Consider the following 17,030-nt stretch of genomic DNA (forward strand, 5'->3'; position numbering starts at 1 on the left):
GCTCAGGTCATGATCCTGGAGTCCCTGGATCGAGTCCCGCATCGGGCTCCTTGCTCGGCAGGGAGTCTGCTTCTCCCTCTGACCCTCCCCCCTCTCATGTGCTTGCTCTCTCTCATTCTCTCCCTCTCAAATAAATAAAATCTTTAAAAAAAAAAGATTTTATTTATTTATTTGACAGAGAGAGCGCAAGCAGGCCGAGCGGCAGGCAGAGGGAGAGGGAGAAGCAGGCTCCCCGCTGAGCAGGGAGCCCAATGCGGGGCTGATCCCAGGACGCTGGGATCATGACCTGAGCCGAAGGCAGACGCTTAACCAACTGAGCCACCCAGGCGCTCTCCTTATGATTTTCTTAGTAACATTTTCTTTTCTCTAGCTTACTTTACTGTAAGAATATAGTATATAATACATACAACACAGAAAATATGTGTTAACTGACTGCTTAAACGTTATCAGTAAGGCCAACGTAGGCTATCAGTAGTTAAGGGTTTTTTTGGTTTTTTTGTTTGTTTTTAAGATTTATTTACTTGAAAGGGGGCATAGAACGCGAGTGAAGCAGGGGAGCCCAACGTAGTGCTCAATCTCACAACCCTGAGATCATGACCTGAGCTGAAATCAAGAGTCAGACAGCTTAACCGACTGAGCCACCCAGGCGCCCCAGTAGTTAAGTTTTTGAGGAGTCACAATTTATACACAGATTTGGGGCTGCGGAGGGAGGGGAGTGGTTAGCAACTCTAACACCTGTGTTGTTCAAGGGCCAACTGTAATTCCTGCCCACATACACATGTCATGTAGGCACATACACAGTACACCTTAATATTTAACCAAAGAGGAGACTCACTATTTGGATCTATCTTTTCCCCAAGGTGTTTAAATTCTTCAATGTAATTGTGGAAAAGATCATTGTTCCTAAATCAATGTGAAAGCTGTCACTTTTTATTTTACAGCCTGTAGCACTGTTAAAGGACCACAGGAAAAGGCTAATGGTGAATGCTGACTTTAAAAAAAAGCAAAAACATATAGGTCTTGTCTGTCCAGATTGAAGGGCAATGCAACAATGCACAGCAGGCTGAGTTAAGGAAAGTCACAGCCCAGTGTCTTCAAACTTAAGACACACACGCCTAAGTCCACTGTTTCCTACCTGTAGAAAGTGAGGCAAGCAATAAAATTAAAACTGATTTCATTGTGAACAGAATCACAATAGAAATCTTTTAACATTAAGGTGCATGTTTTTTTAAAAATTCCTCATTTCCTCATTAAAAACAAGTACACTTGCTGTAATTTAGAAAAAATAAATTAGGTCACAAGAAACACTAGGGAATCCCCCTTCCACTATAATTAGAAACATCCTGTTCCTGTACCTCACCTTCCCCAAGTATCATACACATAAAATACACTATAGGCAAGCATAGGTTTGTTAGATTACAAACACAAACATACCACATACATCCTCAAATACAATAAAATTCATTGGTAGAGAAAAGAAAAGGGGCTACAGGCATGCTAGAATGAGAAATGAACCAAGGGAGAGATGATGACAGTAAGAAGAGAAAGGCAAGCTCTGTGTCACAAGAAGGCAAAAAGGTGGAGCATCACAGGGCCTAGAATGAACATTCAGGTCTCCCCAAACATCTCGGCCTCAGTCCCCGAAGCAGGAGAACACTATAGCTATAGCAACTGGATCTTCTCATTTGCTCCCAAAAGGAATGGTTAAATAACCAAGCGTATCCCTCAAAGATGGGTAAGATGCTACCACAGCCCAGCAGAGAGACCACAAAGAACTTTCAAAAAGATCTACAGCTAAAATTCTCCTGCTTCTTAGACCATTCCAAACTGTTCATTCTAGAATCCCAATGCCAGTTTACTTTTAGGAAATGTTTTCATGGGTAGCATGTAAAATATAAAGCCATGCTTGTGGGGAAAATGTTGCAATGATACTGCGGTTTTCATAGTAGTCTTCTTCCATACCAATCCTGAATATAAAATAAAGACAATCAGAATTAGCGTTCTATCTAAAGAAGTTCAAATAATATTCTAAGTGGCATAAAGATTACAGCTAATACTTGCTTTTCCCTGCAAAAGGAAAACATAATCAGGCACAAATCCTCAGGCAGGATTAAACTACATGATGACATGATCCTAGGTCCACATCTACCACTAAGTGGCCTCAGTTTACCAGACACAGGATACTAACAAATGCTTCTTAGTAAGATAATATGCAGCACAGATCTTCCTAAACAGGGGTAAAGCTTTATAGAAAACTTCCTGAAATCAGAAACCCTGAGTTTCAACTCCCAACTCTGTCATTCATTAGATGCATACCAACTTGGCAAGTCAACTGAATGTTGCTTCTTTATGTATAAAGTGAAGTTAGAGGGGCGCCTGGGTGGCTCAGTCGTTAAGCGTCTGCCTTCAGCTCAGGTCATGATCCCAGGTCCCCGCATTGGGCTCCCTGCTCCGCGGGAAGCCTGCTTCTCCCTCTCCCGCTCCCCCTGCTTGTGTTCCCTCTCTCACTGTGTCCCTCTCTGTCAAATAAATAAATAAAATCTTAAAAAAAAAAAAGTGAAGTTAGAAATACCTTAACATTTGGGAGGATGCCGGAGGTGTTGTACAGTGTGCCTTGTAGATCACCAGATATTTTAGAAAAAGTTATGAGAGATTTTCAGATAGGGCTCTTGACTTCCCAATCCAAATGTCTAAGACCTGGTGCTTAATCTAGGGCCTCTAGCTTTGAAACTTTCAACCCAACTCAGCGGCCCTTGGGTCTATATGGTAAGGAAGGAAAAAAAAAGAAATAGGGTTTTTCTTCCCCCCAGAATTAATATAGATGGTTGGGAGCTGCAGTCTGAGAAGATCCATGGGATTCTTGGAAGAAAAGAGCACAGAGCAGGCAGACGTGGAATGAGAGTTTGTGGCAGAGCAGAATTACAGTGGCCACGGAAGTCCTTGATGGAGCAGATTACTCTCACCTCTACTTTCTTTTTCACCTTCAACCTTGGCACTAGTGACATCTTGGGACTAAAAATTCTTTGTGGTGAGACTCCTGGATGGTTAAGCATCCAACCCTTGATTTCAGCTTGGGTCATGATCTCAGGAGTCTTGGGATCGAGTCCCATGTCAGGCTCCACACTGAGCATGGAGCCTGCTTGGGATTTTCTCTCTCCCTCTCCCTCTGCCCCCCCCCCCCCACACACACTCATGCACACTCTCTTGCTCTCTCTCCAAACAAAAAACAAACAAAATCTTTGTTATGAGGGGTTTGTCCTGCTTACTATTGGAGGAAGTTTATTTAGCAACATCCCTGGCCTCTACCTACACTACATGCCAGCAGCAACCCCTCTCCCCTCCAATTTTGACAACCAAATATGTCTCCAGACACCAGCAAATGCGGGGTGGGGAGGGGCAAACAGAACTGTCTCTGATTGAGAATCATAGCCTTATGGTAATATGACTAGCTGATTGGTTCTTGAAGGGTCACAAATATGAACAGTGAAACCACATTACACATAGCAGTGTCAGAAGATGAAAGTGTATCATTCTGTGCTAAAACATTACAAGAATGCTTTTCTTTTTTTTTTTTAAGATTTTATTTATCCATTCGACAGAGAGAGAGCACAAGCAGGGGGATCGGCAGAGGAAGTGGGAGAAGCAGGCTCCCCACTGAGCAGGGAGCCCAACCTGGGGCTCGATCCCAGGACCCCAGCAGGATCATGACCTGAGCCAAAGGCAGATGCCCAACCAACTAAGCCACCCAGGTGCCCCTACAAGAACTCTTTTCTAAAGCCAGTAATTTAAAAAGAAAAATGCTTTCTTAATCATGACTACAGAAATTGAAGACTAAAATTCTTGTCTACTCCGTGATTCTCAGAACAAAGTGGCAAACACAGCGGATGTTAGAGCTGCCTATGCTAGACCACTCTCTACTTTCTCTCTCTCCTCTGAATACTTCAGAGGTAGGATATCACATGAGAGACACAAACTCTTAAAAATGAGGACAGATACTAACAAATTTCTAGAAAAACAGGGATTTAGCAAATGACAGAATTTTCTCCCATTTAATTCTGGTTGAAAAGTGAGGAGAAATTTCCAATTCAAATATTTTAAAGGAGGCTTATGATACCCACTTTTAACTAAATAGGGGTATAATGCCTCCTCAGAACCTGTATTTCCTGTTTAGAGATTTTTTTTTTTAAACTAATCTCTACACCTAACGTTGGGCTCAAACTCACAATCCCGAGATCAAGAATCAGCAGCTATGCTGACTGAGCCAGCCAGGTGCCCCTGCATTTCCTGTTTAGATCAATAGTTAGAGAACTCTTTGGAGATGCTGAAAACTCAGTGTAAATGTTTCCCTTGGCCCGGGTCTTTGCCAGTACAAACATTCCATATGAGGACTGATGATATGAGCAAGAATCTACACTTTGAAGTCATGTAGTGAGGTAACCCAAAGGAAAAAAACTTGGACACAGAGGAGATTTAGCTGAAGGACACGAGCCCCTGATACAGCTGTGGCCATATCACTACACTGCTTTGAGAAAAAGGAACTGAAGCTGAAGCCAGATTCATGCCATCACTACCACAAACTCTCATTCTTCATCATAAAGCAGTAGAAAAGGAAACAGCACTCCATGGGACCTCTTATAAAGAAAGCAATCTGTGACATTACTCTGGGCATCAAGCCTGCTGAATTACCAAAATAAAGCTCGGGAAGTTGCTACTTAGGTAAAAGAAGGCTAAAAATAAGTGAGAGGCACAACTCAGAAATGCCAGGGAATCCTCTTGAACTCTGAAAGCTTTCCCTGTGCCTCAGGATGAACGGAAGATTTAGAACTTATATGTGTAAAAGTGCATCACCTACCTACAAACAGCAATGGGTCAGGTGACGAGGTGGGGAGACACTGTACCCTCAAGTTCTCTATACCCAAATGGGCTGGATCAGAGCCGATTCAATGGTATCAGTTTAAAAAAATAAGACCCACCTTATATGTTACCTTGTATGTTGTATAAGTACATACATATGCTTCTACACACACTCTATAACATGTATTAGTTCTATACTATATGACTGTATGTTATAGTATGTAACTATACTTCCAACATCCAAACACCAGGAAATGCGTCTTACTCATCTGTTTCTCTTCTTACTATGGAGCTTGAATATCTTTCAAATAACACGCTACTAATGGATCCAGAAAATCAGAAGTCCTAAGCCATGATTTCTATGAAGATATGCATGGTCTCTGAAAATTTTTCTGAAGAGAGACCTGTGTTTGGAAAAGCCAAAGATCCACCCAAAATTAAGGCACAGTAATTGCTGACAAGAGATCAGAAATAATTCCTCAAACTTTTGGCCTCTGAACTCTGACTCATGAACAATTCCCATTTCATAACTACGTTTACATGAATCCCATTTAGGTTCTAATGGGACTCATGAAAACCGTAAACACGGAAACCAGAGAAAAATGGAAAACTTAACTCTCACCACTGAGAACAAGACCTTTATACACAGCAAAGATAAGGATTGGAATGGAAAAGAGACTTATGAAATTTCTGAAGTCCTGAAAAGCCTGTAACAAATGTTTGCCAAGAATTTTCTAGGACTCCTTACAGGGAATGAAATGCCAGGCATAGGGAAAAAGGTTGAGGCAACACACAACAGAACACCACCCTACATAAGGCAGAGCACACAACTAAAAGAGCCTAAATACACGTGAAGAATTGAGAGTAAGTGCTGATTTCCAACCTGTGGTGGCTGTGTGGTGGTGAAGCGATATTCTCCTTGTTTGTCTCGATTGAACACAACTTTCCAAAGGACCATGTCAAGGAAGAAGTTCTGAGAGATATTCCAGTGAGTTAAGAATTAAAAATGACTAAGTCATTCTTTATTAATGTGCACATTTTAAAAGGCTCATACAATGCTGCATCATTAGTGAAAAACATGACTTGGTTTTCATATAGACAATTTCAGTTAATATTTGAAAAGGGTAAGGATAACAACAGAACCTTTTTTTTTTATAAGAAAACTTTTGTAACAAATATAAATCACCATAAAATTCTTGATAAAATGGGACCCCTAAAATTTCCACAAAATATGGCTTTTATTTGAATCCTTGGGTCTTTCCCATATTAAAATAATGCTTATAATCTGAGTCTTTTTTCTTAACAATGAATTATTTTCATTGAATTAACATATTAATTCTGTATCTATAAATGAGTATGACTTCATCAGAGTCCAACACAATTCTTTTGATAGTGAGCAAGAATAGTAAATTAAAGAGATTATGAGAGGATTCCCTAAAAATTGTTCTTCTTTAAATTTTATTTTAAATAACATTTGCGTGAATAGATGAACTTATACTATAGAAAAAGGAAAGCTTTTAAAATACAATATCTTGGATGTGCTTTCTAGTGTCCATGAAATAGCAAAAATACTTTCCACTGGGCAACTTAAAAAGATATTATGTTAATATCCACGCTGCCCACTATGACCAAATTTAAATACCAAGTCATCTTTTAGAAAGATAACAAATTAAGCACAATTTCCAAGTCGAGAACTATTATCACCAAAGTATACACATTTTCCCACAAATTACCTAATTTTAATTCAAAAGCCTGCCCTATGAAGAAACCCTTCACTTAAAAATCACAACCTTAGCTCCTTCTTCCATTTCATATATTGCTACTGTGGGAGTGAATCATAACAGTTCTGAGAACAGACAAAATTTTATTAATAAGCAGCAAATGAGAAGTTACTAGCTCCTTTTATAGAAGTCAACTTAAAGGCAATCCTAATAGGAGAGTAACTATATAATATACAATGGATCAAAGAGGACTTAAGACCTCCAGAGGAAACTCAGAAGTAAATACCAAGGAGGAAGTTCCAGTAATCAGTGCCATTAAGTTCACAGCGGTCATTATTTTATACTTTCAATAAACTATTATTAAAATTTACTACATTTCATGGAGAAAGCCCCCTCCTTCCTTTCCTACCTTAAATGGGAGATTTTACTGTAAATCACAGGTCTCTGGTTGTACACACCCCCTCTGATTTTGTATCACTGGTTTACTAGTTTAGGGGCCACCTGAACACCAATCTTCTCCCCTTTCTATAGATCACTAATTTTTGCTATCTCACTGCTTATTTTCTCCTATCTATAAGAGTGCAGCTACATCATATCCCTTAATATGATAATTATCAGTTCATGGAAAAGGTCAGAAGACAGAGCTAAATCAATTTAACTAAAATGAGACTGAAACTCTTTGTGGGCTTCCATAATGTTACCTGTCCTCTTCCCCCAAGACTAAATAAATCACCAAGAATCCCACAGCAGCAACGTAGCCATTTAATTATCTGAAATGCTTACCTCCACCATGATAGATACAAGGGCATTGACAAGAACAATCATGAGCATAGTTATACGCCACTGATACGGTACACACACTATCTGTAAGACAAAATTTTAAGTTAAAATTACAGTATGCAGTTGATATTACAGCATTATATCAAAATTTCAATATTTACTGAATTCCTATTACATACCAAGCACCTTCACATACATTATCTACTCAATCCTTAACAATGCCACAAGGTATATCCACTTTTCAGAGGATAAACTCAAAAGTGTAAGTCAGGGTTAAAAGAATAGGGTAAAGTGACTGTGCTTAGAGTCAAATCCTATTTACTCAGACGGAAAAGCCGATGCTTTCTACTAGTTCACGAATTTCTAGCAATTTCCTATTTTTAAAATAAAATCCTGTCTTTAAACAATGAAGCAGATACTGATTAAATAATGAAGTATCATTCAAAACACTATATATTGTTACAAAGACAAATTCATAAGAGAACTATACAAATCGATTTAACAAATACAGCCTAAGTTTTCACTTTAAAATCTGGTTAATTTCTAAGATCTAAAAAATAAAAGAAAAAATCCCATTCATGCATTCACCTATTAGTCAACAAATATTTACTGAGTACCTAAAATACTGTGCTAGGTGCGGAGAAGTGATACCATCTAATATGTTCTAGAAAAACAACCTATGACTCCAGCAAAAAAGATTTCAGGGGTGGAGACTGCTATAGTGATCAAGACAAGAAATGATGGAAGTCAAAACTAGTGATGGGGGCACAAAATAATAAATATTTACTTGGTCTCTGTCTGACACAGAGCTCTTAAAACTCTTGTAATTTCCTGAGTGATGGTGGCAACAGGAATATCTAACCCAGAGCTTCTAAATCCCCCGGAATTTCCTGGGGATGTTTTTTATTCTAATGAGGCTACTCTTGGTGGGCTCCTTGATAGCTTCAGGATGGGGGCTGGTCACCAGAAAAACTAAGCCATGATTAGAAGCTTGGAGCTTTCAGCCCCACTCTCCCATCCTCCATGGAAGGGAAAGGGGCTGGAGACTGAGTTAATAATTGACCATGACATGATGAAGCCTCCATTAAAAAAAAAATCCCTGAACTTCAGGGTTTAGAGAGCTTCTGGTTCGGCCAACACATCCATGTGCTGGGAGGGTAGTACATCTCAACTCCACAGGGACAGAAGCTCTTATGCTCGAGACCCTTCCAGACCTTGGACTACCTGCCTCTTCATCTGGCTGTACATCTGTACCTTTATTATAAACCAATAAACATTAAGTGTTAACCTGAGTTTTACAGCAAATTATCAAACCTGAGAAGGGAGTTCTGGGAACCCTGATTTATAACTAGTCAGAAGTATAAGGGATGACCTAGGACTTGCCACTGGTCTCTGAAGTTGAGGAGCACTCTTGTGGGACAGAGCCCTTAACTTGTAGGGTCTGTGCTAATTCCAGGTAGCTGGTCTAAGAACCCCAATTGTAAGATACCCAGTTGGTATCCAGAGTTGGAGAACTGGTTGGTGTGGGGCACACATTTGGTGTTAAAAGTATTGTGAGTAGAGGAAACAAGAGCTTCCCTCTAGCTGGCAAATGGGATGAAGCAAAGCTAAAATAGATTCAGAGTAAGAAAACGGAGAATCTAGCAACTGACTGACTATGCAAAGAAAAGAAGACAAGGACACATATACACACTTCTGACTTGGATAAATAGTGGTACCAAAAAAACAAAGACAAAGCAGTGTTGAGGGAAAACATGATGATAAGCTTAGCTATCAAGATGCTGAATGAGAGAACTGATAGGTGAACCATGCATATAATATTCAGTATGTCAGTGGATATTCAGTTTTAAAGCTCAGTTGTGAGATCTAGGCCAACACAGAAGATACCATGGGTGAAGCCGGCACTATACATGACCTTATCCAAATACAGAGAGTAACACGAGGGAGAAGAACAGAAATGTGTGGAACACTAACATTTAAGGAACAGGAGAGTCTGGAACCACCATGGAGAATAAGAACAAGGTGTCACAGAGGTAGGAAAAAATCAGAAGGGAGTACAGCATCACAAAATTGTAGAGAGAGTCTCAAGAATGATTGCCTGGCTAACCTCTCAAATACTAGTCGTCAAGTAAGGTTGGAAAAAAACTAAAAGGACAAGTCCACTGGATTTAAGAAGAAAGTTGTTAATGGCCTTGACCAGGGCAATTTCATTACACTGGCAGGGGTAGAAGCCAAACTATTTGATGAGTATGTGAGAGGTGAATTGAATGTTGCACTCTTTCAAGAAATAATTTGGCTGTGAAGCAGAAGACACATATGCCAGGAGAGAAACAAAAATGGGTTTTCTTCTTTTGCTTGAAGTGCTTATCTAAATCCCTCAATGGGGAAACAGACACACTCATATACACACTGCTGGTTAAGACTATAAATGGTCAACCTCTTCAAAGTTCAATAACCCAGCTGCTTGTACCTCAGATAAACCAACCCTGAACATGGGAAAATACTAGAAACAATCTAATTATTTTCCAACAGAGAATGGAGAAATGAATGAAAGGATACTCCTATAATGGAATACTATAGAGTGGTGAAATGAAATGCATGTATCAACAAGGACACATCTTAAAAATAATGCTAATGGGAAAAAGCAAGTCACAGAAAAATACAAACAGTAAGATACCACCGTCATACAGGTCAAAAGCAAGCAAAACTATCTCTATGGCTTCATACAGCATGGTAAGTGTATACTGAAAAGCAACACAATGAAGCAAAAAATTAGAATAGTGGTTCCCTCAGAGTGTTTGGAGAAAGGTATGCTATAGTGCCTTACTGGTGTTGGTAATGTTGCCTTTTTTTTAGGTTGGATAATGAACTCCTGGGTGTTATTTTATTACTATTATGCTTAACAACTTAAATATGTGTGCATATTCTTCTATACAAAACAAGTATTTCATCATTCATAAAGCTTTTAATGAAAAGATGAACTCAGTGGACAGTGAAGAAAAGGCAGTAGGTACAGACTATTCCAAGAAGTAGGTTCAGAAGGGACAGATCAAGTAACAGGGTCAAAGTTTTTTATTTCTAAAGACCAAGGAACATTTGTTTGTAGATAAGGAAATGGAACCAGAAGCAAAGACTGAAGAAACAGGAAAGAGACATAAAATATCAGGAGACTCAATAAAAGCTGCTGTTTCAATTATGTTCTTTATTCTTTTTAGGGTATATTTGGGTTAATATAACTGCATCTTAGAAAATTCAGAAAGAAGAGATCCCGGGGAAAAAGATCTTGACAGCTGAATCCCTGTCCCCAGTACTATGAGAGCAAAGGAGGGGGTAGATCATAAGCCCTAGCAAACCTCCAGAAGTCCCATTTGGCTGTGTAAGTATCACATAATACTAACGTGTCATTTTTCTATTACTGTTTTACTACCGCTATCCTACTTATTATCACCCTCAGACAACCAGTAGTAATTGATGTGCTGAACCCTTACCTGAAGAACCTGGTCAATAGAGGCAACTGGATGCAACATGATGAGTAATATGAAAACATACAAAATAATCACAGACACAACAAAAAAATCTGAAAAAGAAAGTAAAACAATTAAATTAGAAGTTCCTTTAAATAAAAATGCATATAATACAACTGGCATACTGGCAATCTTAAATTTGACTTTGAATCTATCTATTTAGGTTGGTGAAGTATATAAAGTCTGTGTTTTATGTTATTTCCTAGAGTACAGTACATTATTTAGGCCCCAAAAATTCATTTATGTGATAAAGAAATAATCAGCATTTATAAAAATAGGAGACAGACCTTTATGGACATTTATTTCTATTTTTCCCAGATAGATAGCTACTTTATAAGATAATCAAGCCCATATATAATTCAAATACAGGAGACTAGACTATGTAGAGCAAAATGAGATTATCATTTAAAACATGTATGCTCTAATTACTGTTGACTATAAAAGTACTGAGTAACATTTATTCCCAGTATTTGGTATGTTATAATCCTAAATAGAAGCATTCTAATTTGACTATATTTCTGTTAAGTGAATCCCACCTTCTCAATGACTTCCTCTGTAAAAATATTTCCACAGAAAATGTTAGCTAAAACCCAGAAACTGAGTTGATTTACTATTTTAAACATGGGCTAACCCGCGTGCTGCAGTAGCTAGGAATGGTAAATTCAATCCAGCAGTACTTTGCATTACTTTCCTAACTCAAAAATAAAACTCCCCGCTTATGGCCATTTTGTTAACTGTGTACATACATGCATACATTTGCACATATACAAGCATACTCTTAGATAATGAGCCTTAAGGTTCAGAAATTTCCCCATTATAATATCCCCCAATTTTTTTCCTTTTTTTTTTGGCCTGGATATTTATTTACAAGTTCTTATTTGAGGTCATCTTGAAACTTAAATTTTACTAATACCATGTAAAACCAAAATTTTATGATAAAGCCTTCAGATTGGGTAAAGAAGTTAATATCCTATTTTATGGACTGTAAAAGAGGGATCTCATACTATTTTTAAATGTAGGAGTCAAGTCATTTATAAATATAAACACTGTTATTATGTCAGTTCAAAACCATAGGCCAATATTTACTGTCCTGTAGAAATAACATTATATTATATATTGTTTTATATATTTAATATACATATTTATTGTTCTAACAACTTAGGCTGGAAGTTATATTAACATTCATGCCAAAGGGGGGAAACTTTTATTATGAGTCACTGACCAACAGGATGAAAAATTTGGTACCCATGTTAGATTTTTAAAAACTTTTTCTTCTTAGACTTTTATTGTTTAAAACACACTACTAAACTGTAAACAGGAAATATAACATTCTGTTCAATAAATGTAGCAACCAAAGCAATATGTAAGTTAATTCAAATAGTTACTGTGGTCAGTTAAAGAAAAAGTGTTTAGAAAGTGCTAGTTGGAAGTACAGAAACACACAAAAGACAAAAATCAGAAAAAGGACAAGAAGAAATGGTCAGAATACAAAAGCCAGAGAATACAAATGCCAGAATACAAATAGAGAGACATGGAGACAGAAAAAGTTATTTCAAAATAGTAATAGCCCATACTGAATGTTTTCCAAATCTTACTGCATTTTTACAGCTATAAGCAAAACAGATTTGCAATCTAGTTCCTGACATGTTTCCAGAAAACATTTTTTTACTCAGGCTCAAAGACTTCTTACATCCACCTCAACAGTGTTTGTCAAATTTTCCTGTCTTTCTCCTAGAGCCACTTCCTTTGATCACACCTCCAAAAACCTGCCAAGATTTCCATGTGAAGCAGAAAATAAGTAATTAAATCTCTCCTTTGTTTAGCCAGGGGAGAAAAAGGAGTCTGACAGGGACTGTGCATGGCTGGCAGATGTATATAACCACTGAAATGAAAAGATCAGTAGAGAAACCAAGAATGGGAAAATCAGGTATTCATTTTCGAAAGCTATGGAGTTTCTAGTAGACTGTGCTCTCCACTCCTAGACTGTCCTAGCAATGCTACTTAAGTACAAGCAATACTCTTCACCAGAAGACAGCAATCAAAACAAATTCTGTGTTGGTGGTGACTGGAGATCAGGGGAGAATGTTCCTGAAGTTAAAAATTTATATTCTACCACAAAGCTGTGTGAACATGAACAAGTCCTTAGGAGTCAAGGTATTTTAACTAATAAGATGGGGATATGATGAGGATACCATACAAAAGAGCAGACTTGGTCCTTAAAATGCAAAGTATTTGTAAATTCAAGTTATTATTAAATATGTCCCAGCTTATGGCATCACAGATTTGTTAATGATACCAGATGGTCTTGATGGAATATGGCATCAAAACCAGGCACCAGAAAGGATTTCCTTTATATTCCCCTTAGTATGTGACTCAAAAATAAAACCTTACATAGAATAAATAAACCTACAATACTCGTTCATGATTTTGATATATACTTCTCTTGCTGTTCCTTCCTCAAAAATATGAACTGGGGTCTTCTGACCTATAACCACAAGTTTCAAATCTTTTTATTCCTAACGCCACTTCCTAACTCAGTTTCTTGTCTTTGAAAGGCCACCTTATCCTGTAGGGCCTCTAGGTATCTGTTCCAACCAATTCAGGCATGGCAGGGGAACAGGAAAAAATGCAGAGGCCCTGTAGAGGAGGAGATACTGGCAGTTCAATAGTGGTATCTTCACAGACTGAGAAAGGACTTGGATGTCACAAGCAGGAAGTTATAGGAGGCAAGTAAGAAACTGTACCAAAACCGAAGCCAAATCCCAAGAGATCACATCTAGTTAAATGACAGTGTAAGAACTGAGTCCATATCTTCATGGCCCTTGAAATGATAGCATGGTCAAAGGAGAAAATATAACTGGACTAAGCTAAAGCTGAAAGTGGGTCACCGCAGACTGAAATTCAGTTTGACTCAGAATCCAACCAGCAGAAGAGAACAAAAACATTCTGATGAGAAGAATTGCCTGAAATGCCTAAGAATGAGATTAATTTTTAAAGACAATAATCTCAAGACAGGTTTAATACATTTCACTGTTTAGATACAGAGAACAGCAACCAGCAAGTCCTAACAAAGAACTGCTGTCAATTCTAAAGGAGAAAATGAAAAGCTAATGTCAGCTCTAGTAAAGCCTTAACCTTTCCCCATTCATTCCCAGCTTTATTTATACTTTATACTGTATATTACTTTATACAGTTAGACTTTATTTCTGTCACTTCTTTTTTTTTCTACCTTTCTTTATTCATCAGTTACTCCAAGATTAAGGGGCTCCAATGACAGACCAAGAGACAAGATGTGAAAATTAGCAAAATACGTTTGTGTTTAGTGTTCCTATTTTATTTTTCAGGAGGCATGTTTTAAGACAGCATGCACTTCTGTTTATCCGCCAACAAACACACACAAGCTGCTTATATGCAGGACAAAGGTTTTGTGGCTATATATTCGCTAAAACATAATTTTTTATACTACATTTAAAAAAAAATAGTCCAGTGATCAAAAACTGAGTATATTATTTATTCAAGTCAATTTGAAACTAAATGCAAATACAAAATATCTTAATACAAAATTAAATGGGAATACAAAGCCTTTAATATTTTTTGAAGTTTTCCAAATAATACCAAATATACATTTTAAAAAACAGGCAATTAATAATCTCTTTTTTTAATTGGAGAAGCATGGATAGGATAGATTTACTGAGATCTCTAAAATTACTGACATGGCTGTCTTGCTTATTAAACAGTCTGAACACCAGTTTTCTTATATAAAGAAAGCATTATTCTCTGACAGATGTTTTAGCTACCCTTAGGCATGCTAAATATTTCCTTGAAATTTAAAAATATGGAACTAAAAATAAAACATGTATGTCAACTTTAATTAACTTTAGTTATGAAGTACTCTTAGAAGAAGTGATTGACCTTCTATGGAAGGCTTTTTGGCCCAAAGCATGCTTCCAATATGGCTCTCAGTAATACAGTTTCTACTTGTTAGATAATATCAGGTTTTTGGTTTTCCCCCCCGCTCCAACATCTATTTTTTTTGGAGGGGGAGGGACAGAGGGAGAGAGAGAATCCTAAGCAGACTCCACGCTCCGCAGAGACTGATGTGGGGCTCGATCCCATGACCCTGAGATCACAACCCACGCTGAAACCAAGAGTCAGAGGCTCAACCAACTGCACCACCCAAGCTCCCCAATATGAGGTTTTTTTTAAAAAAAGAAAAAAGTAAAAACAGATTTCAATATTATTGATACTTGTATAGTCTTACCTGTCCAAAATAGAGAGTAATAAAATGTGACCTACAAACCATGTAGTGTAGAATAAATAAATGTGAAAATGCTTTGTAAACTCAACTACTATTCATTCTAAGATACTGCAAAAATTGAAAGTTCTTTATGAAAATAATTAAGTTATCCACATATTAATTAGTATATTCTCAATTTTTTAAAAATTAACAGTTTATATATAGTAACTGACTTTTTCCCCATAAACCCTAATTTTGATCAATCAAGATGCTATCTCCTACTGCCATAGTTAGATGAGTCGACATAGGCACAAGACTCCATTCTACTGACCCTTTCAGCAGTGGATGCAAAGGTGACACAAAGAATTCCAGGTGAATAATGTCTGTACCAGTGTCAAAAATGATGAAAAAGACAGCTGGCACTGTGCAGACCACCCAGAAGCAAAGTATAATACCCACTGTTCCAACTGAAGAACCTCTGTTCCTATTTCTAACTCTAACTCTGTCTGCAATGGGCTGTAAAAATAAAAGCTGGAGCCAGAAGCAATAGGATGTGAAAACCCGGAATGTTTAGAACTGGTGGCTTCAATTTTCAACTTTAGAGTGGCAGCTACCATGAGAACAAAACAAGACTATAAACATCTAAATCACTAGGTTCGTTCTATTTGTGAAGACCTATTTCACTTTGAAAGAAGCTTCAACTCTACTCTTCTTACATTATTTTTAAAGAAAGGAAGCAGGATAAAAATCACAAATTCCAAACTTACAATTCTTGTAGCAAGGCTGCCTGAAGGGTCTTCCTTTTGAAAAGGCAATTGCCACTATGAGGTACTGAAAACTGGAGATAAAAAACACTGTGGTATTTTCATAATTTTGTATATTATGTGTATCAAGATTGGTTTCATTGTACAAATGTGAAGAATTCCAATATAGGCTTCTTGTTGTATTACAAGCACTAGAACACAAAACATTTTTATATTACTAAATACAATACTCATTTCTCAAAAGAAACCAATTTTACCGTAACTGTCTTGAATCACTTTCATTAACAGAAATAAGGTTTTTATAGGAAAAGATCCAACAATATCAAGGTAAAATATATAGAACAGCCAATGGAGTGTTGAAGGGTCTCTTCTCCTTAGTCACATTCCAATCAGTTAAAAAAAACTAGAAGAAACTTCATATTTAACAAGCCCCTCTTACTTTTTAAACTTGGGGATGAAAGTAGGGGCACCTGGGTGGCTCAGTCGTTAAGCGTGTGCCTTCGGCTCAGGTCATGATCCCAGGGTCCTGGGATCGAGCCCCGCATCGGGCTCCCTGCTCAGCAGGAAACCTGCTTCTCCCTCTCCCACTTCCCCTGCTTGTGTTCCCTCTCTCGCTGTCTGTCAAATAAATAAAATCTTAAAAAAAAAAAAAAAACTAATATAACACTGTATGTTGACTATACTGGAATTAAAATTTAAAGAAAAGAAACCAAATTTTGGGAGTAATTTTAACATAGTAAATGTTCACAGACCTTAGGTTTGACCTTAGCTCTACCACTTTTTAGCTTAACTGGGGAAATATTAAATTTGAGCCCCCATTTCCTGGCGTGTAAGGGTGGATACCACCTGCACCATCACAGGGTTTCTGTGGGGAATGAGCAAGATGACTCATGTAAATGCCTAGCAAAGCACTTAGCACTGAGATGACCCTCAGTATTCTCTGGCTGTGGTGCTCTCTCAGCTCTACTTCCAGCTGGGCAGGACTGTCAAACATATATCACACCCATTACTAAAACATTAACTATATAAGCACAGGCAAGTAGTAACAAAATGTTAATCTGCTACAAATGAATTCTGGAAAGCTTCTCCAGAACAATTCCATCTATTCCTTTGCATTTGCAGTGTTTACATGTACATATAGGCAAACATT

At 37.7% G+C, this 17,030-nt stretch overlaps 1 protein-coding gene across 8 annotated transcripts in view; it reads right to left on the minus strand.

Moving 5' to 3' along the window:
• Positions 1-17,030, minus strand: part of ATP13A3 (ATPase 13A3) — a 96,244-nt gene that overhangs the window by 5,140 nt on the left and 74,074 nt on the right. For 5 of the 8 annotated variants that reach the window (XM_081831815.1, XM_031018322.2, XM_006747461.3 and 2 more), the window contains 4 exons: positions 15,884-16,071; positions 10,844-10,932; positions 7,359-7,439; positions 5,738-5,827 (listed from right to left, as the gene is read on the minus strand). In XM_081831815.1, the coding sequence (XP_081687941.1) occupies positions 5,738-5,827; positions 7,359-7,439; positions 10,844-10,932; positions 15,884-16,071 (448 nt within the window). Of the gene's footprint in view, positions 1-482; positions 1,968-5,737; positions 5,828-7,358; positions 7,440-10,843; positions 10,933-15,883; positions 16,072-17,030 lie in introns of those variants that run through there. The other 3 variants (XM_081831806.1, XM_031018324.2, XM_006747462.3) reach the window with 3 other exon arrangements.

This window comes from Leptonychotes weddellii, chromosome 1, assembly GCF_054177405.1.
Source record: "Leptonychotes weddellii isolate Sample4059 chromosome 1, ASM5417740v2, whole genome shotgun sequence".
Lineage (NCBI taxonomy): Eukaryota > Metazoa > Chordata > Mammalia > Carnivora > Phocidae > Leptonychotes > Leptonychotes weddellii.